Here is a 22,957-nt window from a genome sequence, read left to right on the forward strand (position 1 = left end):
AAAAGTTGTTTAGGGCTTGTTTTAGGAAAGTAGGAAGAAAGTGCTTAAAAATGCATGATAGCAAATAAATAGCTAATGGCTTGTTTATTTGATTAAGCATGAAAAATAATTTTTATAAACAAAAATAAAATATAACAATTTTTATAAACAAAAATAAATAGCAAATGGCCGCAGAGAGTCGGGAGACTGCCATGTCGGAAGCCCTAAAAGAGACCAAAGATCGATATGCCCATCAGTTGGGAGAGGCCTACCTAACACTAGGGCCAAGCGGAGGACGCTGGCTGCGGAACGGCAGGATCCCTTGATCGTGGAGGGAATCCCTGTCCACCCACCAAAAAGAAGGAGAACCGGTATTGCAGTGCCGCCAGCACCCCCACCCTCGAAAGTGTCAGAAGTAGAACTCTTGATTTCTCTCACTTAGCCATTGCCAAGAGAGGAGGCAGATTCATAGCCAGGGCGGTAGAAGAATCCCCTGAGCCTGAGAATGAAGATGTGTGGTCCAAAGTATATTAGTTGCCTTGGGATGATGTACCCATAGTTAGTAGTGTCTTTCGTCGTTGTCTTTTACTATTGTAATCTTTCCGTTGTATTTCGTCCGTAGTTGTTGAGGAGTCCGATCATAGGGAAGGTGAATGATGTGTCATGAATGGAAGAGTGAGTGCCGGTATGTTGTACCCGTATAAGACCATTCGGAATGTACATTTTGTTTATTTCATGGTGTATTGCGTCCATCTACCCTTAAGTCTCGTTAGACGTGCTTACGGTTTTTCAAGGACGAGGTTAAGCGGGTTACAAGAGAAGTTGCCATTCAGATACCAGTAGACTAGCCGTGATTGAAAAACATAGGACACTGTATTGACTAATTGTGTCCCAGCAGAACACTTGAATCTCTTTAAATCAGATCCGTCATTGGATTTGAATTCCTTGTTCCTTGTTGCGAAAGGAACCCTTGTTGTTTGAACCTTCCCTTGCAATACTCCTCTTATTCTGTGGTCTACGACCGCACCGCCTTCATTACGTGTAAGTTGGTAGTAGTTGCCTAGTTAATAGCTTATGGTGCCGCGACAAAACTGAGGCCCCTGTGGAACAGCTGCCACATGGTGACGCTGCTCGACACGCGCTGGTATCGAGGTTGTTGACCAAGTACCTTTACCAAGTTACACCGCCGTACCGCTTTTGTTACAAATATTCTTCTTGGAAATATTTGAGTGTTTCGAACGGGAAATCCACAATGGGTCGATGCAATAATGTTCCCTCAAGTACACAAGAGAACGTGGTTTTGGAGAAAGAACGTATGACATGGTATTAGTTTACATGAAAGACGGATGTGGTCAAGGAAGGGAAAGAAAAAGAAGGGTAGTAAGGAAAGTTAGCCGTGGATAGTCGGGAGTGATTGTAAAAGCCTGAGTGGACGTCATGTCCCAAGCCTCGTGTCTAGCATGACCGCACTCCGCATGCTGGGTTATTTTGCTACGTGCCCTATGGACGTCGTCTATGTCGGGGCCATTAGCACCCCGTTCTCGTGTGGCCGCAGCATTGTGCTGCACTTGCCGTCTTCACGCACTGTGCGTTTCTCCTTTTTCTCGACATCCAGTCGGCTCTCGACCCCATGCTCTCGTCACCGTATCGGACCCCCCTTCCCCCTCCTTTTCTTCTTTTGGGGACACGGCCGCCCGCACGCCTTCCTCGTCGAGTGAACTCTCTCTCCTCTCCCTCATCCTCTGCCGCTCGTGCAGGGAGCGCACCATGGCCGACTTCATCCCCACAGCATGAACCGATAGTGTATCCCATCCATGTCGTCTCCACTTCCGGTGCGCTATGCCCCACCTCTGTTTGCCACTATAAGATGCCCTTGGTCCTTGCTCTTCTTCTCCATTCACATCCCCTCGAATCCAACGCAGAGCTACAAGATCCAGTCGACATTGTGCAACTAGGTTCGTCAGTCAGAGGTGATGGTGTAATCTGAGAAGAAGAAGGATCTAGTTTTTGAAGAAGTTCAAGTCTACCATTGGTTAGTTCGGTCATAAGGTTCACGATGTTTGACTTCTCAGTCTCCGATTTCTGGATCTGTTAGTCATACGCCATGTTTTGGATAATCATTATCTTATTATTTCTCCATTGCCCTCGTCTATCTCGACTTCTGGATTAAGCCTCAGTTGTATTAGGTTGCTCTTAACCATGTATCTCTAAATCCATGTGTGGTTTAGCATTCGAAGTCGTGTAATTTTTCATGTAGTCTCTGATCTATGAAATGTAATCGTGTTTTCTCCTCTTCTGATTCTTGCTCCGAATCTCAGGACATGATTCTTTTTAGGGGGGTTGGTTGTAATACCTCTGGTGTTACGAGCTTGCTTAGCACCTAGGGTAATGCCTAAGAGAAATTAGCAAAACAAGTTTTCGGGTTTAAAAGTTTAAAGCACACATTGAATTATAAATGAATCTTGTGTGACTCGCTTTCGTGAATAAAACAAACAAATAAGTGTCGCTAGTCAACTTGTCTCGGTGCTTAACAACTTTTAAATAATCTCGTGGACAAAAGTTGTTTAGGGATTGTTTTGGAAAAGTAGGAAGAAAGTGCTTCAAAATGCCTGATAGCAAATAAATAGCGAATGACTTGTTTATTTGATTAAGCATGAAAAACATTTTTTATAAACAAAAATAAAATATAACTTGTAATTGGTACTTAAATAAAACTTGAAGTGCAAGTTTAGTAGATGAAAATGCAACTGTTGAATTGGTGAATAGATGTTGTTCCATGGTATTTTTGATAGCTCAAAAATCAAATTAGAAATTAAAATTAGCCCTTTTCGTTAAATCGGCAAAAAGTTGAAGTTGTGCTGAAAGTACACTTTTTGGCGATTTTTAAAATGCAAAATAGTTAAATAACGCCCTGATGTTTTGGTTCTATTGCTTGGTATAAAGTGTGTGCTATGTCGTGAAATGGTTGTTGGTGAAGTTTGGTAAAGTTTTGACCGTTTAAAAATTCAACCAAAAGTGCTTAGGGATGTTAGTTCTAACTGAAACCTTGAATTTTTTAAGTATGAAATGATAGTAGATAATGCCATTTTGGCAATTGACTTCTGAAAATCTAGTTATGCACTAGTGCCATGTTTTATTTAGTGATTTGCACCAAGGCGAGTACTCGAGAATGGTGTAGGTTATAGTCGTGTTGAGTGCCACGTGGATCTCAGAAAATTTTGCCTAACTTTGTTAGAATGCGTTGCGAATTCAATCGGGTGCTCGTTCATGAACCAGCGTTTAGCATCATTCATAGCCGTTCATTTCACCTACCATGGCCTGCTCTGTCATTGCGTCCACTATCATGGGGAGCACATGGCTCTGCTCCTGCTCGCGTTCTTGCCATGTTGCCAGTATGCTGCCTCGTGCGCCATTAAGCCAAGGTCGAGCTGCTGTCCTCACCCCTGCCCTTGCTTTCTTGAGGACGTCGAGCCCCTACGACGCTCCCCACCCTCCCTCACACTGCTCTGGCTCAGCTTCGCTTGCCCCCCTTTCGTTCTTGCATGTGCGGCCGCTAGGGCCATCGTGAAGCTCGAGCTCACCACCGCTCGGTGCCTTCCTACGCTCGACCACCTGCCTCACCGCCTCCACCTCGCTCTCCTCAGTGTCCCACACATGCTCATCGGCCTTCACCAAGCGGGCATCGTCGTGTACCGCACCGCCATGATGTGCGCGCGTGGCCAAGCCATCACACCTCGCCTCACTGCACCTGCACACGGTCGACCACGCCGGGGACAGACTCAAGGTCGTGCCTTCTCTCTGGGCGAGCCTCCTCTGCCATGTCGTGCTCCACTTCGCCGCCGCGGGAACCACGTTGTGCCTTCTCTACTTCGCCGAGGCCGCTACCTCACCGAGCCTTCTTCACCGTTGCGCCCCGACGTCCGTGGCCGGGGACGTGACCTCGCCAGCCGCCATGCGTGCGAGCACGCTCGAGCCCCACGTTGCCCCACGCCACTCCACCTCCACTGCCACACCCCGCAGCACCCCCGTCGTGGCCGCACCATCGCAACTGATGTAGCTACCCACGTGTGTGCATGGCTAGGGTGCCTCAGGCCGCCTTTGGCCATACCGCCGGCGCCCGCAAGCATGGTCGGGTCTGCTGCTGCTCCTGTGTCGCCTGGCCGTCGTTCCTCCGGCGGGAATCGGCCAGAGCTGTCCCTCCTCTGCTCCTCTGCTTCGCCCATGGAAGGAGACAAGTGAGAAATTAGAATATAAACTTTTTCAGGGTTCTCAATGTAAAATCCGTGACTCACATGAATAGTGTTTTTGTACTACGGGTTAGTTTTGAGAAAGCTCAGGGGCCTTCGTGCAAGTTGGCCACCGCGCCTGGGCTCGTCCATGTGGGCCGGCCGCTTCTGGCTTGTTGGGCCACTGGCTGCGCGCCTGGGCCACCCGCACCCGTTACCACGCGCCCTGCTTGGGCTGGCCTTGTGCCGCCTACGCCTAGGCTATGTATGTGCGATGTGCGCCTGGGCCGCGTGTCCGTGTGGGCCACCGCGGCTACGGGCTGGCCGCGTAGCCCAGTGCTTGGAGGAAATTTTATTTTCCTTTTTCTTATTTGCAGAAACTTCATAAATCCATCAAAAGGTGTAGAAAAATCATAAAAGTGCCAAACCAATTTTGTTAGGCTCCTAAATTATGATCTATCTATTAGCGTAATGCAGGGTTGCTCTAATCATTTTAAAATGTTTAATATTGTTAAAATATGAACTTATGGGAATTTTTGTGAGAAAATGGTGATAGTGTTGACTCTGAAAATTTTACAGTAAATTACTAATATTATTAGCTGCTCACTGTAACTTTGTAGCTCTAGAATAATTAGTTTGCTAGATAGATAATTATGCCCTATTTCAAATAGATATTAAATCGATAGAATAGAATAAAGAAACAACTTAGGTTTGTATAGCTACAACGCTCATCAGGAAATAACGTCTGGTTCGACAACATGGATACGTAGCCTAAGTACGGTCGTTGTAGAACTGGCGCATTAGCTTGAGATGCGTAGATCGTATTTTACGAGTCACGGTTGCAGTTGATTAATTACGTCTCTACATTTCATCCACGTATATCATAATAGGAATGGCGATGGATCGAGGAGTCATCTGGAGTATTAGAAAAGATGGTGTCTCGATGATCGTGTTATCATGATGGGATGCTAACTTTGATGGTATCTTACCCAGGCAAGCCCGGTGCATAACCCCTACTTTTCTGCACTTTATATTATGTTTGTGCATTAAGTTTTAAGGAGTTGAATGAAAACCACTTGCATATATATATATATATATGTATATATATATATATATCTTTATCCTATGAGTCTTACTAGTATGACAGGATCGTGTAGATTGCTTTGCTACAGGACTCCAGTAGAAGTCGAGTGATTGCCTGTCACTCGTGAGAGATAGGAAATATATTATTGTTGTTACTATATTATTATCACCTGGAATATATATATGAATGATAATTGGAGACCGAACGGGATGATACTTTGGATCTGGACTTGGTTTGGCATTCGAGCGAGGCTCGGATTGCATTTGTTCCGCCTGTGTCGGTTAAGGACTGGTCGTTGCATTGGCTTCTAGGCAGGTCACAGACTTATTATCCTGAACACATACTTGTATATGGGCACGAGAAGGCTCATTGCTCTCTTGTCATAGGTTCTGGCTCTTTTTGGATCGACTGATTGGAGGCGGGAATGGTAGAGGTCTAAGCACCGCACTGAGTCCAGGACTCGGAAGCGGGGGCTTGGAGTCCAAGTTTGGACGAGGACCTAGACCCCGTGATATAAGGGTAGTGTGTTGGTCTTACTTGTGCCTGGGGTACAAGCGGAGCGTGTGTTTCAAGGTACCCAGCTAGGATATATTGGTTCGTGAATTGCCGGACGATCCGGTACGACTTGTCTATAATCTGGCACCGTAGTAAGAACTGGAAGATGAAAGATGGTAAAATGATTCTGATTGCTTACCACCTGCTTGAAAGTAGCACAAGTGCTTACATAGAATGGTTAGATAATGAACTAATGATAGCTACTAATAAAATTGAATATAAGGACGCACGCTTAGTAATGCTTCCTGCAGATACAATAAACCCACAAGCCAGATAGTCTTGCATATCCTTGGAGTCTCTTATTTTCTCCTATCGGGTAAGTCTTGCTGAGTACAATTGAGTACTCAGGGTTTTATTTCCCCTTGTTGCAGGTGATAGGCGGATGCTAGAGCTGACCCTTGTGTGTGGATTCCTCCTGGTGGGGTCAGAGATGATTACTTTATGCTGTGATCATAGTCTTTATTTATAACTCTCGCTAAATATTTTTATAAATAGAAGTTTTATAACCTGTTGTCATAGTTTATATATCAATGCTTCACCATGTCATGAGTAGATATTTATTTCTGTTGTAACTCTGATCACATGTTTATATTTCGCTGTAAATTAAATTGTTCATAACTCTGATGTGGCATTAAAAGTGATGTAAGAAATGGTTAAGAATGTTGTTAGCTTTATTCTCTCATTTGTGATCCTGATGGAAAAATGTGGATTTTCGGGTTCTTCCTTGATGTGTGCTCGACGGAACTGCGTAATTTGGTGTCCTCCCTTGAGTACTTAGTGTTTAATGGAAGACAAGTACTCCTGTGGGGCATTAGATTAGGCGGTTCTGCCACACAATCGGGCCGCCCGTGGCGAGGAGGCAGCGTGGAGGAGGCCGCAGGGGATGGGCATGGCGCGACGAGGGGCACGGCGTTGCGGGGGACCAACGGTGGCGAGGCGGAGGGGGGGTGGGCGGATGGGCACGGCGATGCAGAGAGGAAATGGCGCAGCGAGCATCGGGACGCGTGGACGGAACGAGCGGATAGGGTCGTTGGGCAAGCCGGAGTGAGCAGAGGGAGGCGTCCATTCGTCCGTCCGAACGTCTTAATGTCACTAAAGTTGAGACTAAAAAACTCAACATACGGAAATAAGTAACATGTTCCATATGCATATATGCACTACAAGACAAAAATCCGAGTGTTTTTTTTAGTTTTCACACGATTTTTTTTTTTTTTTGGTATCCGGAGAGATGAGCATCGTGTTCGCTACCTACATACATATACATGTTTTGGTGATTTTGTTTGTATCTGGACATTCTTCCATGCAGTTATTCCCTTTAATTATTGAGGTTTGAAGCAAGTATAGCAGCGACTAGTAGCGAGTGGAGCTGCTGGTCAAAGATATAACATGTCCGCCTAACTTGTCGAAGAGGGTAGTATGACCAAAGTTCGGAATTGGCCGATGAAGGGAGATTATTTATTTCTACTAGAACGTCATCACGATTCACGAGCTCGTGAGACTCATGTTTACCGGTCAGGACGGGTTACGTGCTGAAATTAAGGTCGGATGATAGGGACAGAGACTCGAGAAGGAAAGAGGATGAAGCAAACGTCCACCGTTCAAACAAGTTGGGGTGTGGTGTGTGTGTGTGTGTGTGGGGTGGGGGGGTGGGGGGGGGGGGGGGGGGGGGGGGATAATAGAAAGAGGAAGGGCTGTATCCAATATCCACCGATATTTAACTAGTCATTATATGAACTCAGCGTAGCTCGACAGGTTAGATTCTTTATGCTGAAATGTGTTTATCCGGGTTCTAAGTTTTCGACTTAACGTGGGTGCTCCATGCTCACCTATATGGTGGACGTATTTGTTCACGTGCCTACATCTATATTATGATTCATTGTTGACAGTGGGGGTGCATAGGCATACCAAATGATTTGCCAATATACCAATGAAACAGCTAAATATGAGAGATATTATATGGACCATGATAACACTAATAGTGATAAAAAAGTTTAATGTCTTGTGTAGGAAAAATATTCGGTGCAAACCACCTTTTCCATGGAATCGTGAAAACCCTCTTAAAAACACACTTGGAGTTTCTAAAAATTTTAAAGCGATGTGTATCCATAGTACATCTATATATATGTACATTGTCACCCAATTGAAGGGTCAAACTTCATCTAGAAAAATCATTTGAAATAAACAAATTTCAACTGCATATGCACTAGACGATATAATTTTTGAGAATTTGTTTTCTAGTGCGTATACATCTGAAATTTGTTATTTTCATACAATTTTTTTAAAAAAGAGTTTGAATGCGATAGATGCACTATGGATTTTTCATGTTTTCACGAGAAAGTAGTTTTACTAAATATTTTCCCGTGTAACAGTGGCAAACTTGTTGACAAGTCGAGGAGAGGCCACCACAGTTTTTTCACTAAATATTTTTACGAGAAAGTGGTCTTCACTAAATACTTTCCCGTGTATCAATAGGCTCGCGTAATCCCGGTGCTGCATGTGCAGCCCATGGGCACTTAGCTAGCAATCATCGTTGGCGCGCCTTCTGGTTTAGCCCATTTCCAGTCCACAAGCACCTCAGGAACAACGGGCCTGATTGGTTGATATCCAGAATTTGGTTGTCAAAACTTAGACAAGTCAAGATTTTGGCGGCCATTTGATTTGGGACCAAAATTTATCAATATCTCATTCTTTTTATCCCATAGTCTTTTTTAGGTTCCATCTAATTAGTTTCCTTCCATAGTTGATTTTTTTATTTTATCCCATGAATATCTATTCTTTTATTGCATATCAGCTTCTTAATTACTCTATCTTTTCTTACTTGAATGCCCATAAATATCCTTAATTAGTTTGTCTCTTGATTAGTTTCCTTGCATGTCCAGTGGACTTTATTTGTTGCTACCCTTAGCAACGAGTGGGCACGCGATAAGAGCCCAATTTGGAGACTGTCGCACCGAGGCTACAATATTCATCCACAGTGGAATAAAATAGGGGTCCGGTCATATGCCCCGAGTGTTGTATCTGCCCTTTGTCCTATCCCGTGTTCGTGTGGACACACTGACACAAAAAAATTTAAAGAATTTGTTTGGATACACATGTATTCACCTCGATTCATATGAGTTAGAGTGAATTGTGATAATTTAGTTTAAGTTTTGCTGTAATCCATCCTAACATATGTGAATTGAGGTGACTGTATCCAAACAAGACCTAATATAATAACGATGGCCCCCGTGGGAAGCCATGGCTGTCTGTTGTGGATTTACAACATGTGTATGTGTGTAACCATCTGACATATATGAGGTAAAAAAAACATGATAGAAAAAAACGGCGTGGCTAGTGCCCGGACGTCCGGACGCTAGCCCCCTATCCAAACGCCCGCGCCGCTGCCACCCGTCTCGCGTCCCGTGCCTACCCGCCCACGACAGTGGGGACTGCTTCTGCCTTCCCTGACCTAACACCGAGGCGAGACATCAGAAAGGCGAGGAAGGAGATGCAACACTCGATCTAGTTTTGAAACATCCAGGTGCAACATACGACTGAAAACAAATGAAACATGCGTCTAAAACACTTGCAAGAACATTTGGAAAAACACTTGAAACCATTGTAAACATACGCAACATCTAAATGAAACACTTGCATCATATGTGTGAAAACATATACAACATCTAAATAAACACACTTAGTAACATACGTCAGAAAAAACAGATGAAACATTGAGAAAAGGAGTTTGCAACATACGTGTACAACCATTGCAACATGTGCAACATCCTGATCTACTTTTGCAACATCCGTATGAAAATACCTGCAATATACCACTGAAACACTTGAAACAGACGCTTGCAACTTGCATTTTTCACCCTTCTTTAGTACGACGCAGTGCAGAGCGGGGGAGGGCCGGTTTCGGCCAGCCAGCAACTGAGGATGGTGGCGCAGCCTGGTAACGGCCAGTTGCGCCTGCGCTTGGCCTGGGCCTGGCCAACAACGACCCCTCTCCCGGGCGCCTGGCCTGGGCGCGGCGAAGGACTTAGCACGGCGGCGCGGCGGGGGACGGAGGCGCCACTGCACTCGTCGAGCACGCGTATGGAGCTTGGAGGCCGAGGGCGAGGAGTAGGCAACGGGTCCGGCTGTAGCTGCAGTCAGTGGGGTGGCTGGCAACATACCTCACGCGGAGGATTCATGCTCTCCGCGGGAGACAGAGGTGCCGTGGGGGATAGCGGGCGGCGGCGCGGGATGGAGGCGGAAGCGCGGCGGATTGGGACCGTCGGACAACCGCACGGCGTCGTGAAGCCGCGACGCACGAGCGCGGAATGGGGGAGACGAGCTTCCGCAGGGATTTGGTTTTTTTAGGCGAGCGACGCGAGTGGAGCGAGACGTCCGGCCTTTTCGAACTTCTTAATTGTAGCATTATCGTAGAAAAAATAACTGCAGACGTCAACCCATGGGTAAAAAACATGATGATAGAAAAAAATAATTGAAGACGTCAGCCCATGGCTAAAGAAAGAAACGGGTTATTAGTTGGAAAAATTTGACTTAAATTAGTTATGATTGATTAGCTAATTGGTTAACAACTAGTTGAAAACTTGTCTAGCAAATTAGTCCATCTATTAGCCTTTATGTTTAGTAGAGCTAATTGAGGCTAATTTTTACACCTGTCTAATTAGCCTTTCTATCAAACATGTCCTAAGTTCGCTAAAAAAGAGATCAATCATGTCAAAGAGTTCTGTGGTAAAAAGATTTTTTTTAAAAAAAATAGAAAACCTCTGTGGCCATCATCTGGCCCGGCCACTCACGCTTGTAATGGGCCGGCTAAAAAACCCTCGAAAAAAAAATCTTCTCCATCCTGTCCTGTCCTCTTTAAAGTGCGCACGGAGACGGACACTCGCCCTCTCTCTCTTCCGCTCTCACCTTATCCCCTTGCGGCAAAAACCTCGCGCGCTTCCCATGGCTGCCTCCCTCCCGACCACCGCCGTCGCCGCGCGCCTCGCGGCCCAGGCCTTCGCCTTCCCGTCGCCCAAGCCTTCGTCCGCCCCCGCCTTCTCCGCACTCCCGCGTGCCGCCGCCTTCCCCGCAATCGCCGTCGCGGCGGCGCCCCTGCGTCCGCGCCGCCCGCGGGAGCCGAGGCCGACGGCGGCCGGGGCCGGGGGCGACGAGAGGGAGACGATACTGCTCCCCGGGTGCGACTACAACCACTGGCTGATCGTCATGGAGTTCCCCAAGGACCCCGCGCCCACCCGCGAGCAGATGATCGACACCTACCTCAACACCCTCGCCACCGTCCTCGGCAGGTACTCCACTGGTTCCCTCACCGATGCCTAATTGTAGTCCGCTCGTGCCACAATTGCTCACTGCTAAATTGCAAGGGCAATATGATTGGGGGAACAAAATGCTATTTTTCTGTAGTGCCAGTGTTGGGGCGGCGATTGCTCACATGCTAAATTGCACTGACAATATGACTGGGGAACAAAATGCTACTGTGTTTTTCTGTAGTACCAGTGATGGGGTAAAAGGGGTAAAAGACGAAGCGTTCTAGTTTTGATAGGGATGGGTATTGGAAACCCACAAATCTCACACATTAATCATGTTGGTAGCTACTGCCTGGTCAACAAGATTGAAAAATGTCTAGCATACACACAGGGAGTGGCAGTTAGATAGCACCTAGAGGTTAGAACATACAACACAGTTTCGTTTTCCATGGTTACTACACATATATGTGAAGAGTGACATTTCGCGGCCTGATGTAACCTGCTGTGTAGTTTAGTGCCACCATTTTGTGATGCCATACAAAGACTAGTCCTCTAGTTCATCGACCTGATAAGATGGCCGTGACATGGTTTCTTTTTAGTTAAATCAAATAATTGTGCGCAACTGCACATATGATTCTAGACTGAATGTTTTGTTGCATTGGCATTGGCAGCATGGAGGAAGCCAAGAAGAACATGTATGCCTTCAGCACAACCACTTACACTGGGTTCCAGTGCACTGTCGATGAGGAGACGTCAGAGAAGTTCAAGGGTAAATCCTCAATTGACTAAACCAACTAACCAATTGTTCGAAACATTTTTGGATGGCCCTGGCTGAAGCTGTCATTCCTATTCCTGTAGGTTTGCCTGGTGTTCTGTGGGTGCTTCCTGATTCCTACATCGATGTGAAAAGCAAGGACTACGGAGGTCAGTGCAGTGCTGTGGTCCTGTTGATATCTGCATGCAGCGGCACTTTTAGATGCTTCTGGCTTCTTTCATCACAAGTTGTTCAACCCTTGTCGCTTTTCTCCATTCATTCAGGTGACAAGTACATCAACGGTGAGATAATTCCCTGCACGTACCCAACCTACCAACCAAAGGAGCGGAGAACATCCAAGTATGAGAGTAGACGGTATGAGAGGCGAAGAGATGGCCCCCCAGCCAGCAGGAAACCAAGGCAACAGGCGCCTCAGACTGAGTCAGCATCTTCATGATGAGGTAGAAAAATGCATTCAAATCTAACCATATGTTCAGACTGGTGTCTAAACTTAACCCGGTGCTTCTTGTATCAGTTTTGCAGGCATTTCCACATACTTACTAAAGCAAAAGAGCGCGCCTAATTCTGTCACTTTGGCACTTTGGCACCACATACGGACAGGACAGGCAGATCCATCATCAGCCCAAAATGTCATGCGGTACTGTCCAAGCAGCCTGGGCAGCTTGTATCTGGATCACGTGGTTGTGTGTGCTGATATTTTGAGCTAGGTGTGACAGAAACTGAAAACCCTACTATTCAACGGACTCCTAGTGAAATGTGTGATGCCGACTGGTCTAGCTGTATTGCTGATTGTGTGAAATGTGTGGCTTTTCCCTCAGGGCATGTTTAGACTGAATGAAGTTGGCATTTAGCCATGGGATCATAATTCATACTCGTATTGTTATGTTCCGATCGCTGAATTAAGTGAGATTTGCAGGTCCTTTGAATCTGATGTGTTTCTGTGCGCACTGGATTGTGTCATTGTGAAATGCTGGCTAATGTTTGATCGTAGGATATGAATCTCGATGCTCTCTCTCACACTCCTGAACTCTAAATCATCGATCGTTAATCTTTTTTATCCAAGGAGGTTGGTTTGTAATGGAATGGCCTAGCTGGCCAGCCATTAGAACTAACGAGGTCAACTGTTCGGTTGAATTTAATGAAGAATTGCTCAACTTCTGCTTTTGTTGAAGAACTGTTCATTCATCTCGTATTTGGCTGTGCTCCGCTGCACTTTTAGAACGGTTGCTGCAGCCGTTGCTGCTTGGTAAAAACAGTATCTGCTGAATTGTGCTGCTTCAGCCAGCAAACACATCCGTATCAGGCTTGGTTGTCTCTTGTTCCACAATTTACTGAGAATCCTGTGGTAAAGAAATTTACGTTAAAAATTATGAGAAAAATTCAGAACTATACTATCAGACTTGGCATTATGTTCAAATGTTTCGCATGAATTTTGTAGAACGATATTCGCAAAAAAAAAATGTAAAACGATATGCTCCAAACAGCCTAAACGAGGACCCGGGCAGTGAAGATCTCAGTCATTCAGCTGCTAATCCGACGGCCACGAGATATTGCTTGCTGAAAAAGAGAAGCAAAACGAGCGGAGGGTATTCTGGTCAATTTCAGAGTAAAACCCTACCGCCGCCACGGAGGGGGTAGAATGGTCATTTAACGCGGCGCCCTAGAAAGCTCTTAAACCCCCAGGTTTAGCAGTGGCGGCGTATCCCTAATTCCACCTCCAGCCTCTCTGCACCAAAGTTCCGGCGGCGGCGGCGGCGATGGCGGCGGCTGTGGCGAGGTCGGGGTTCCGGCGCATGTTCTCTGTCTCTGCCTTCGCGCCGCCGAAGGCGCCCGCCCCGCGCCCCCAGGCCGACCCCTCCCCCAACCTCTTCGTCTCCGGTGCGGCTCCTCCTCCCTTCTCTCCTGTTTCCCTTTTTCTGTTGAAGCCTATGGCGGCGATCTCCTCTATTGGTTTAGCTCGATTGGCTCGAATATTGAATCTCTGGCGTTGGCGGATTGTCGTGCGGCCGTGATTTTACCTGTCCGTTAGGTTTGTGGCGCTGGATGTCGTCCTGGTTAATGTATAGAAATGGTTTAATTGTTAGCTTGCTCCTCAGAAATCTGGGTAAAATTTTGATTTGTGTACTGATTGCGAATGGAAGCACAGCCTATCCATCCACGTTGCTGGAGAATGACCATGTAGGTTTTCTTCATTCCAGCCTAGGGTTTTCTATACTGCTGGTGATTAGTTTAGTTTCCATTTACTTACCCCATCATAGGTGTTGTTGGCTACCAAGTAAATAAATTGGCATAAAAAATTGCCCACAAGATACTAGAACCAGATCACATGAGAATGGGGGAGCCCAATAATTGAAATCCCTGATCATTTCCCTGTCATACCATAGTTTCAATCGTCTGCACTTGGGGGATGAAATGTATTAGCCACCTTAGTTCGTCATTGTGAACATACAAGGAACTTCATAGTTTGAAACTAGTGAAACTCGACAATGACCTAAAAGCACAACTTGAACACAGTGTGGCTATACTTTAACACCAGAAGTCATCACAGAAAATGACATCTAATTGATTTGGATGTTGCTAATTTTTTAGTCTTAACAAAAGAAAGATGGCAGTATTGAGCTCACTTTTATTACAGAATTAGAAATAGGATATTCTGTCTCTTCCCCTGTAGTGTATGTTTGATGTTCCCATTCAATTCTGATTTCAGCATCTAATTTGCAGGATTAAGCAAGCGTACTACAACTGAGGGACTTAGAGATGCCTTTGTGAAGTTCGGTGAAGTTGTGCATGGTATGGTTTTCTCCTTCCTTTGCCATCCTTTTTGCGCTAAGGATTTGAAGCTTCTCATTTCTCTTCCAATTGCAGCTCGAGTTGTGACCGACCGTGTCAGTGGGTTTTCTAAGGGATTTGGCTTTGTAAGGTATGCTACAACTGAAGAGGCAACTAAAGGAATAGAAGGAATGGATGGAAAGGTATGGTTACTTTACATTTATTTTCTCTTATATAAATTGAAGGAGTGCTGTTTTACAGTGCTTGCTGCTGTCAATTTCTGGACTGCAGCATTCCTACCTAAAAAGTCTCTCTGATGGGGCAAAACATTAGTGCGAACTATGCGCGGAGCATAGATTTCTTGTGTTTGTACGGTGGACACAGTCCATAGCCTCTGTTTGATTTGACCCATTCGTTGGTTCCTTCCTGTCTGACTATTCTTTCGTCTGCTTGAGGTCACATGCATGTAGCCTCTCTTCTGGTGAGTCTGCCACACCAGGTAGACACTTCCATCAACCCTAGGCACTTGTTCCATGATGTCATGCCTTTTGATTGTTTCCCTTCAGTGTGTTCTCTGCTGCCTGATGCATAGTGAGAACTGGTGAAGATGACTCTGATCCGATTGTATGCCCAGCTAGTGGCAATTGGGAGGCATCCCAGTTTTTGTGTCTGCTACTGCTTTGTCTTTATGTTATGAAATGACAGTGATGAGATCTGAAAGGCCGGTCTTACGGCTGCCTCCCAGTTTCCCAGATATGATGAGTCTCTTGTCTTCTAGGAGTGGGATGGTAGTAGCATGATGTGATTCGGCGAAAGGTTCTCTGAGCCATATACTCAATTCTATCTTCTTTTTACAATGGATCTCTTCATATTTCACTTCTTCCCTTGAAAATGACTTGGCTTGGCTATCGAAATGGCTTGTAGTAATACAATATAGTTATTTACCTGCAATACCTTGTTTCAAAAACTAAGCACCAGATCTGTTCAGTGTGTGAATTGCAATACCAGTGTAGAGCAGGAATGTTATTTGGTAGTGACAAATGCAAAAGAAAGGAACTCCAAATGTTTGATGGACTAGAGAGTTCTATTTTTCAATAGTGCAACCTCATTGCACTTTCCCACAAGCTCAAAAAATTGTTCTGGCCTGTATGGCCCATTGGTTGGGACAAACAGAATATTATTGTTGGCCCTAGAACCTTTAATCTTCCATTGCATAGTGGACCAGGATAGGTTGGGCCATCCCTTTTGCAACCTTGATAACAGGGCCTGTTATATGTGAACTGTAGATTACCTACCAATTACCATAATTTTATGGACATTTTCTCTTACCATGAGGCCGACTTTGGTGCCAATTTGGTTCCTCACAAGTATACGGCTCTCACTATTTGTGTCAAACTTAGCAACTACTGTCTCTGCTTAATCTTGCTCGACCCAGACACATGGCCATCACATAAATGAAACTATGCTGTGATTGTACTGTAAAAATGTGAAGTTAAATTTGTGGGCTAAGTGGCCAACTTGAATTTCCATTACTATGCATCTCGGTATGGGTATGACCCTTTCTAGTTACTACTGCTTCTGCTTACATCATTCTAGACCCTATAGTTGAAAAGCATGAGTAGTGTGCAAGTTTTAATATTTTATCGTTTAGGGTTCAGTTTTATTTCATCCCTGGCTTCTGTGATGATCTGTAAAAGGACGGTATATGAGCGAGGTGGTTCTCGAAAGGCCATTCCTTGCATGATTACATCCAGAACTTCAATTGAAAATATGAGCAAACTTTATATTGCAATAAAACCCATATGCTCATTGTTATTGTTCCGTTCCATGTAGTTCTGTCAAAGCTTTTTGTTGCCTTTTGTTTTTATATGGTCCTTGTATTAAATGTTTTGCAGCTATCTAAATCCTTTTAATTTTATTGTGTGTGAACATGAGCTATTTTGACAACAATTGTTTGCCTATATTGAAAATCAGATGACTTTTCAGCAAAACTATTATGCTGGTCCTATCATTGTTTGTATCTTAAGATACTGTAGCTTTCTAGTAATATTTTGATTTTGATTTGTTGTACATGTAAATCTTGTCTATGGATGATTGCTATGATGACTCCTATTAGGACGGTATCTGAAGGGGACAACTTTTGTTGCATCCCATCTGATTATACCAAAACTGAATATGGTTTCTGAGCAAATCTAGCTGTTCCACTGAAGAACCCAATCAATGTTTTACCCTTTGCGATTAACCTGATTTATGTAATTACATTTGCTGCTTTCCTTGTGCCAACATTATTATTATATTATTGGCATTGCCCTTATCTGTTTCCTAGCACAGTTTTGTCTTCTGTGTTCTCTTCTGGGTCATGCTTGTTCTTTATGTTTGCTGTGAGGACTCCTACTAGGATGGTATCTTAAGGGTATGACTTTTAAGTGCAGCCCTTCTGATTATACCAAAACTGAATATGGTTTCTGAGCAAATCCAACCATAACCCAGCCAATGATTCCCTTTTTTTTTAATCAACCTGACTGATGTGGTTACGTTCTTCACTTTCCAATGCCAACATTATTATGGTGTTGTGATTGCCCTTTCCTGTCTCCAGGCACAGCTTTCTTCTGTTTCCATTGTTGGATCATGCTTGTTCTTTATATTTGCCGTGAGGACTTCTTTTTGGATCATGCTTGTTCTTTATGTTTGCTGTGAGGACTCCTACTAGGATGGTATCTTAAGGGTATGACTTTTAAGTGCAGCCCTTCTGATTATACCAAATCTGAATATGGTTTCTGAGCAAATCCAACCATACCTCTGAGGAACCCAGCCAATCATTCCCTTTTTTTTATCAACCTGACTGATGTGGTTATGTTCTTCACTTTCCAATGCCAACATTATTATGGTGTTGTGATTGCCCTTTCCTGTCTCCAGGGCTTTCTTCTGTCTCCATTTTTGGATCATGCTTGTTCTTTATATTTGCCGTGAGGACTTCTTTTTGGATCATGCTTCTATTTATGTTTGCCGTGAGGACTCCTATTAGGACGGTATCTTAAGGGTATGACTTTTAAGTGCAACCCTTGTGATTATACCAAAACTGAATATGGTTTCTGAGCAAATCCAACCATGCCTCCGAGGAACCCAGCCAATGATTTGCCCCTTTTTTGTTCAACCTGATTGATGTAGTTACATTCTTTACTTTACAAATGCAAACATTATTATGGTGTTGGGATTGCCCTTTCCTGTTTCCTTGCACAGATTTCTTCTGTCTCCATTTTTGGATCATGCTTGTTCTTTATATTAGCCGTGAGGATTCTATTAGGACGGTATCTGAAGGGGTTAGCTTTTTAAGTGTGTACCTCTTCTGATTATACCAAGACTTAATATGGTTTCTGAGCAAAATTCAGTCTTACTATCATGTGTCTTAGTCTTAATCTTTATGAAAGATATTGATGAGCAGCATGTCAAAGTTTGTTTTCTTTCTTGTATTGCCATGCTTCAATGCATCCTGATATGCAATTCTCTCCCTTCCCACGGCCCCCTGACAGCTCCATTTTTTGTGCAGTTCCTTGATGGATGGGTTATTTTTGCGGAATACGCTAGACCCAGAGCACCGCCGGAGCAAGCAGAGACGAATTCGCAGCCGCAGCAATCATGGGGTGCTCCATCAAGTTCCTGGGGTGCACAGTAAATGAAGTAATATCATGAGAGCCCCCATCCAGCCTGAGGCTCAGGGCTCTCTGCGGATTGAGAGGCCGTCAATTCAGCATCTAATCCATATAGATATATTGTGCGTGGTGTCCCAGGTGTGAATGCCCTTGTCATTCCAATATTCCTACCGTGTTTGGGTGGTCGTTCCCTCGCGTCCATGTCTTCCACATGAAGTGGTAGTTGTAGTAGATCTGGATACGGACCAAAACAAAAGATATTCTGCAACACTCGAGAAAACAGTCGAAAACCTTTGCGAATAATGCCAGCTGTTGTGCTTGTCATGCTGTGTGGAGATGTCGTTTGGTTGAATTGTCGTCGCTCTTCTCAGCTTGTGGCATGTGCATATGATAACGCGGCATCTCAGTAAGGACCTCCGGTGGGAGCGGTCTGTCGGTTCTGGGCTGATCTGTGCAGCACATTACATCCGTGATCTGATCAGCAGTGCATGATCATCTTTTGTTGTTGCGTGCTGTTCTCGTCTGGCTTCTGATTTGCCCACATGGTTTCCAGAAGTGGTTTGGGCTCGTGTTGCTTGATATGGTTTGATGCTGTTGATTTCACCATTGGTGCGCTTTGCCTGCTGATGCCGGTGTCTCCGTTTGGTGTACCTGCAGCCAGCAAGCTGGTGATGCACGACACTGCTGTGTGCTGTGCTGTCACAGTGTCACGTATACCTATGGTCTGGGTGTTCAAGTCTCAATGGTGTGGCCTCTGCTGCTCCTGTAGATGCTTCCACTGTTCCGTGGTCTGGCCAGGTTCGCCATCGGGAACCCTAGGCCGAGTGTGTCGTCCCTGTCGAATACGAGCATGGGCGCCACAGGCTTTGATATCCAGGTGATCCGGTGCCACAAGCTTCGTCGTGGGCGATGAGATATCAGGTGATCTGGGCGGAACCGGTGTGAATTGAGGTGGCCGGACTGCCTCAGGGGTTTCTTTCAGGGGGTCGTGCGCGCGCTGCAGATATGGGCAGCGCGAGATCAAAGTGACGGCGAGAGGTGCCCGGTGTCGCAGGCAAAGCACCTCGTCCAGTCCAGCTACGCGGACTACACTCCTTGCACGGCTGTTTATCTATCAGGCTGTTTATATCCAAATCTTAAATGGGGTGGTGTTTGAATGCGTCAACAGTGACTTGAACCAAACCAAAATGTGAGAGTGACCTATAGCAACTACATAGCACAGGTGTAGCTGAAGCTAATCCACACAGTAAGAAGGAAAAGGCTGGCCTCTTTTTTTTTTTTTTTTTTTGGGGGGGGGGGACATATCTGATTTTTTTTTTAAAAAAAAAACTAACACACCCAAACAGGTGAGATTCTAAAAATCCCATAACACATATTTAAAAAAAACCAATAATCGAAAAACCTAAATAATTCTCTCATCCCAAACCCCTTTGCTGAGGTCGGAGGAAGATGTCAATCGCGTAGATCAGATTGCCTTTGTCTAAGTCCTGATTTTTTTTTTGTTTCTGTTGTTTTAATTTTAAAGTTGATTTCACATAATTAAAAATATATTTTGATCTATTTTAACATGCGTCACAAACACTACAACTATTTTAACACCTAGCACAGTATAATTACAACTGCCTCTGCCTAAAAAAAGTATAATTACAACTGCCTCTTAAAACATCAGCTACTGCAATACTAAGTTTTGGAATAGTACCATGAATAGCTGTAATTCTGTGGAATTCATTCTCTTTATTTGTATTATGAAGTACCTCCTTCATTCCGAAATGATAAACGTATTTTGATTAGGGGAAAGACATACAAAATAAATTTCCCTTACAATATGTTGTTAGTTGCTAAAGATCAATATCGTCTCAGAGTCGGGCACTTTGAATACAAATCTATTGATACAAATTTTATGTTCTAAACTTGTATATAATTGAACTAAATTTTGTAAAATTTGACTTTTCTTTGGATAAAATACGATTATATATCATTCTAGGCGAAGGGAGTATTTATTACAAGATTCTTATTAGCTTACACGGACACTCTGGCATGACTAAAACATGGTGGATACTTGTATATAGATCACTCTGGCATGACTAAAACATGGTGGATACTTGTATATAGATCAAAACTTCAGATTGTTTGACCACGTGTTCCAAAACTCTAGTGATTTGGTGCACAATAATAGCGCAAAGTTGTTGATATTAACATCAACATTGGATCTTTCTCGATCCCTGAACTAGAACTCCTGCACATGATCAACCAACCTTTTCTGGTGCTTTATGCTAAACACGAGAAGAAACCAATGCCACCACCTCTTCCACAAATGCTTCTAGAACAACTATGTATATCACTACAAAAATGTAATTAAAGGTGTCCTTTCATATTACTTCTCATGTAGGAGACGATACAGTATCTAACCTTACATTCTTGATCGCTACTTTTTGCAAAATTAGGTTAATATGGGTACTGTTTCCGTGTGTGCCAAAGCATGTGTTTAGAGCAACTCCAACAATGATCCCCTAAAACAAAACCTCTTATACTTGGGATTTTAGAGCTTCTCCTATTTTAAGGGCATTGTTTACTAGGCTCAACTCCAGTAGTTGTTGTCAATTTTGGGTCTATTTGTTAATCATATTACTCTTAATCTTTAAAAAAAAAATCTCTCCTATTATTTCCCTGCTCCCATCCTCGCCTAGTAGGACAAGGGGCTCATTGAGGGAATCCTCTGCTCCCGTCCCCGCCTAGCGGGATTTTTTTTATTTTTAACACGTTTTTAAACTATTTTTAAAACTGACACTATTTTTTTTTTCAAAACTAACACTTTTGGACGCGCCTGTTTGCACGGCGCGGCGAAACAACTCTGGCGCACCATGCATGGCGGCCCTGCAAGGGTTAGGTAGAATTATGATTACCATGTATTCTAAGGTCATTTTTTATATGAATTTTGCTTGTTTGAGTTTGCATCTCAACTTTTATATGTGAATAAATATATGGGCACACTGTTGATGTACCAAATTTTATTTTTTACTGACCAAAGTATAGTTTTTATATAGTTTTCATATTTGCATCTAAGATAGAGTATGCACCAAAGTGTAGGTTATATTTTATTTGTTGTAATGCAAATGGTTCTCATTGACATTAATTTGTGATGTTTTGATTTCTGTTTGTTAAATTACAACCGTTTTGTTAGATGCAAGAAATGTATCGGGAGGAGTTTTGGCGAAAATGGGGTCATCCTCGAGAATTATACCCCGACGCGTCTAGCAAAGATGCCCCCGTCCCTCCTGAGCTCCCTGTCCCTAAATGTGACTGTGGTTTCCCGGCCGACGTATTTCAATCGAGACATCCAGACACAGCGGCACGTTGCTTCTACACATGTAGTCGTTTTAATGTAAGTAATTGTTTCCACTATCTTTTTTTCTTCATTTGTGTAAGTAGGCTACTAATATTTTGTTGGAATCTTGTTGTGTAGACCTATGAGAGGTGTTTTTTCAGTGGATCGACGGTGCAGACAAGTTTGACCCTAGGTACCTCTTTTTTTATGATTGGTGTAGAGGGAGACATCCACGTGAGCACTTCCAGCGGTGGGTTCCACCCTCTAACCCCCCGCCAATGACGGCTAAGGAGAAGCACCTAGCCACAGTTAGACGACTCGAGGAACCTCCTCTGTACAAATGCGGAGATCGAGCCGTGATAAATCCGGAGAATACGTTGGAGTCTGTGTGTCCGAACAAACACGAAATAAGTGGAAAGTGTATATGTTTAAATGTTTATCTCTATATGTGTGCGTGTACTAATGTATTCTCTTATAGCGTTATGGATTTGTGAAGTGTCATTTCAATGAGTGGTTCTACGGTTCTAAGAATCAAAGGCCGGAGCCACCAAAGGCAAAGGAAAAGAAAAAAGAAAGGTTAATTTATAAAGCACCTCCAGTCAAGTGCGAATGTGGTGTTAAATCAAACTACGGTCTAGTCCCTTCAGAGCTTGGAATAGGCCATTATTGTGGCCATATGGTCGACTATGATGAGGTTAGTTATTTTTGTGATAAACATAAAATCGTTTTTTGTTTCTTTTGCTAAGACATATATGATATATTTTTTTTATTTGAACAGAGCACTAGAAAATGCAGGTGGGAATGTTATGATGGTCAACCTAAGTTTTTGGATGAACTGAAGGGGAGACAAGTAATTGCACGAAAGAGGGGATATGGACCTGACTACGTCAATCTATTTATTAAACATCATAAAAACAAGATGTGTGAGTTTGCTAGACAGCGCAGTATTCATAACACGATCAATGTTGGCTTGACAAATGGGGATTGGAGAGATGGAGGGCGTTAGAGGAGGAGAGGGCAAGGAAGGAGACAAGGGAGGAGGAAAGAGTATAGATACAGGTCTTGAATGACCATGTTGTTGCATTATGTGCCAGTGAGTCATTAGAAGCCTTGTTATTTTTATTACCTGCTTTTAAATGTAATATAATCACGTTGCTAATTTATTGCATTTCATACATGAAGGGATTGGATGTAGCTGGGACCATGCCGTAGAGGTGGCCCATGCAAGATTTAAGAAAAAGAAGTTACATGAGCACAAAACGCGAGCTGGTTGCACTGTTCAATCTCCGATTGTATTGTTTGATGTGGGGGACGAGGGTGAGGACGACACTGCTAGGTTGAGCGATCTCATTGC

General features: G+C 44.0%; 2 protein-coding genes, 2 non-coding genes and 4 pseudogenes across 4 annotated transcripts; all 8 read left to right on the top strand.

Annotated features, from left to right (window-relative positions):
- The first annotated feature begins 10,735 nt into the window (after positions 1-10,735).
- On the top strand, positions 10,736-12,778 carry LOC136472278 (multiple organellar RNA editing factor 9, chloroplastic-like). Its single transcript, XM_066470003.1, has 5 exons — positions 10,736-11,126; positions 11,756-11,853; positions 11,943-12,008; positions 12,123-12,299; positions 12,374-12,778. Exons 1-4 carry the CDS (start codon positions 10,783-10,785, stop codon positions 12,293-12,295), a joined length of 681 nt encoding a protein of 226 aa, XP_066326100.1. The 5' UTR covers positions 10,736-10,782; the 3' UTR covers positions 12,296-12,299; positions 12,374-12,778.
- A 736-nt stretch (positions 12,779-13,514) lies between these two features.
- LOC136472279 (organelle RRM domain-containing protein 2, mitochondrial-like) lies at positions 13,515-18,600 on the top strand. Its single transcript, XM_066470004.1, has 4 exons — positions 13,515-13,737; positions 14,581-14,649; positions 14,725-14,831; positions 18,176-18,600. Exons 1-4 carry the CDS (start codon positions 13,617-13,619, stop codon positions 18,299-18,301), a joined length of 423 nt encoding a protein of 140 aa, XP_066326101.1. The 5' UTR covers positions 13,515-13,616; the 3' UTR covers positions 18,302-18,600.
- LOC136478799 (small nucleolar RNA Z118/Z121/Z120) lies at positions 16,302-16,409 on the top strand. Its single transcript, XR_010764490.1, has one exon. It is a non-coding gene; the product is annotated as a small nucleolar RNA Z118/Z121/Z120 (small nucleolar RNA).
- Positions 16,720-16,821, top strand: LOC136478789 (small nucleolar RNA Z118/Z121/Z120; annotated as a pseudogene).
- On the top strand, positions 17,002-17,104 carry LOC136478797 (small nucleolar RNA Z118/Z121/Z120; annotated as a pseudogene).
- LOC136478801 (small nucleolar RNA Z118/Z121/Z120) lies at positions 17,314-17,416 on the top strand (annotated as a pseudogene).
- Positions 17,629-17,731, top strand: LOC136478784 (small nucleolar RNA Z118/Z121/Z120; annotated as a pseudogene).
- On the top strand, positions 17,909-18,013 carry LOC136478808 (small nucleolar RNA Z118/Z121/Z120). Its single transcript, XR_010764493.1, has one exon. It is a non-coding gene; the product is annotated as a small nucleolar RNA Z118/Z121/Z120 (small nucleolar RNA).
- Positions 18,601-22,957: the final 4,357 nt, after the last annotated feature.

This window comes from Miscanthus floridulus, chromosome 8 (assembly GCF_019320115.1).
Source record: "Miscanthus floridulus cultivar M001 chromosome 8, ASM1932011v1, whole genome shotgun sequence".
NCBI classification, from domain to species: Eukaryota; Viridiplantae; Streptophyta; class Magnoliopsida; order Poales; family Poaceae; genus Miscanthus; species Miscanthus floridulus.

What these genes read in the sequence shown, in the direction of transcription:
- LOC136472278 (XM_066470003.1), top strand. Translation starts at nt 10,783, where the DNA reads ATGGCTGCCTCCCTCCCGACCACCGCCGTCGCCGCGCGCCTCGCGGCC. An exon ending in CTCGCCACCGTCCTCGGCAG is followed by an intron (nt 11,127 to 11,755) that starts GTACTCCACTGG and finishes TGGCATTGGCAG; the next exon opens with CATGGAGGAAGCCAAGAAGA. An exon ending in GACGTCAGAGAAGTTCAAGG is followed by an intron (nt 11,854 to 11,942) that starts GTAAATCCTCAA and finishes CTATTCCTGTAG; the next exon opens with GTTTGCCTGGTGTTCTGTGG.
- LOC136472279 (XM_066470004.1), top strand. Translation starts at nt 13,617, where the DNA reads ATGGCGGCGGCTGTGGCGAGGTCGGGGTTCCGGCGCATGTTCTCTGTC. An exon ending in CCCCAACCTCTTCGTCTCCG is followed by an intron (nt 13,738 to 14,580) that starts GTGCGGCTCCTC and finishes TCTAATTTGCAG; the next exon opens with GATTAAGCAAGCGTACTACA. An exon ending in GTTCGGTGAAGTTGTGCATG is followed by an intron (nt 14,650 to 14,724) that starts GTATGGTTTTCT and finishes TTCCAATTGCAG; the next exon opens with CTCGAGTTGTGACCGACCGT.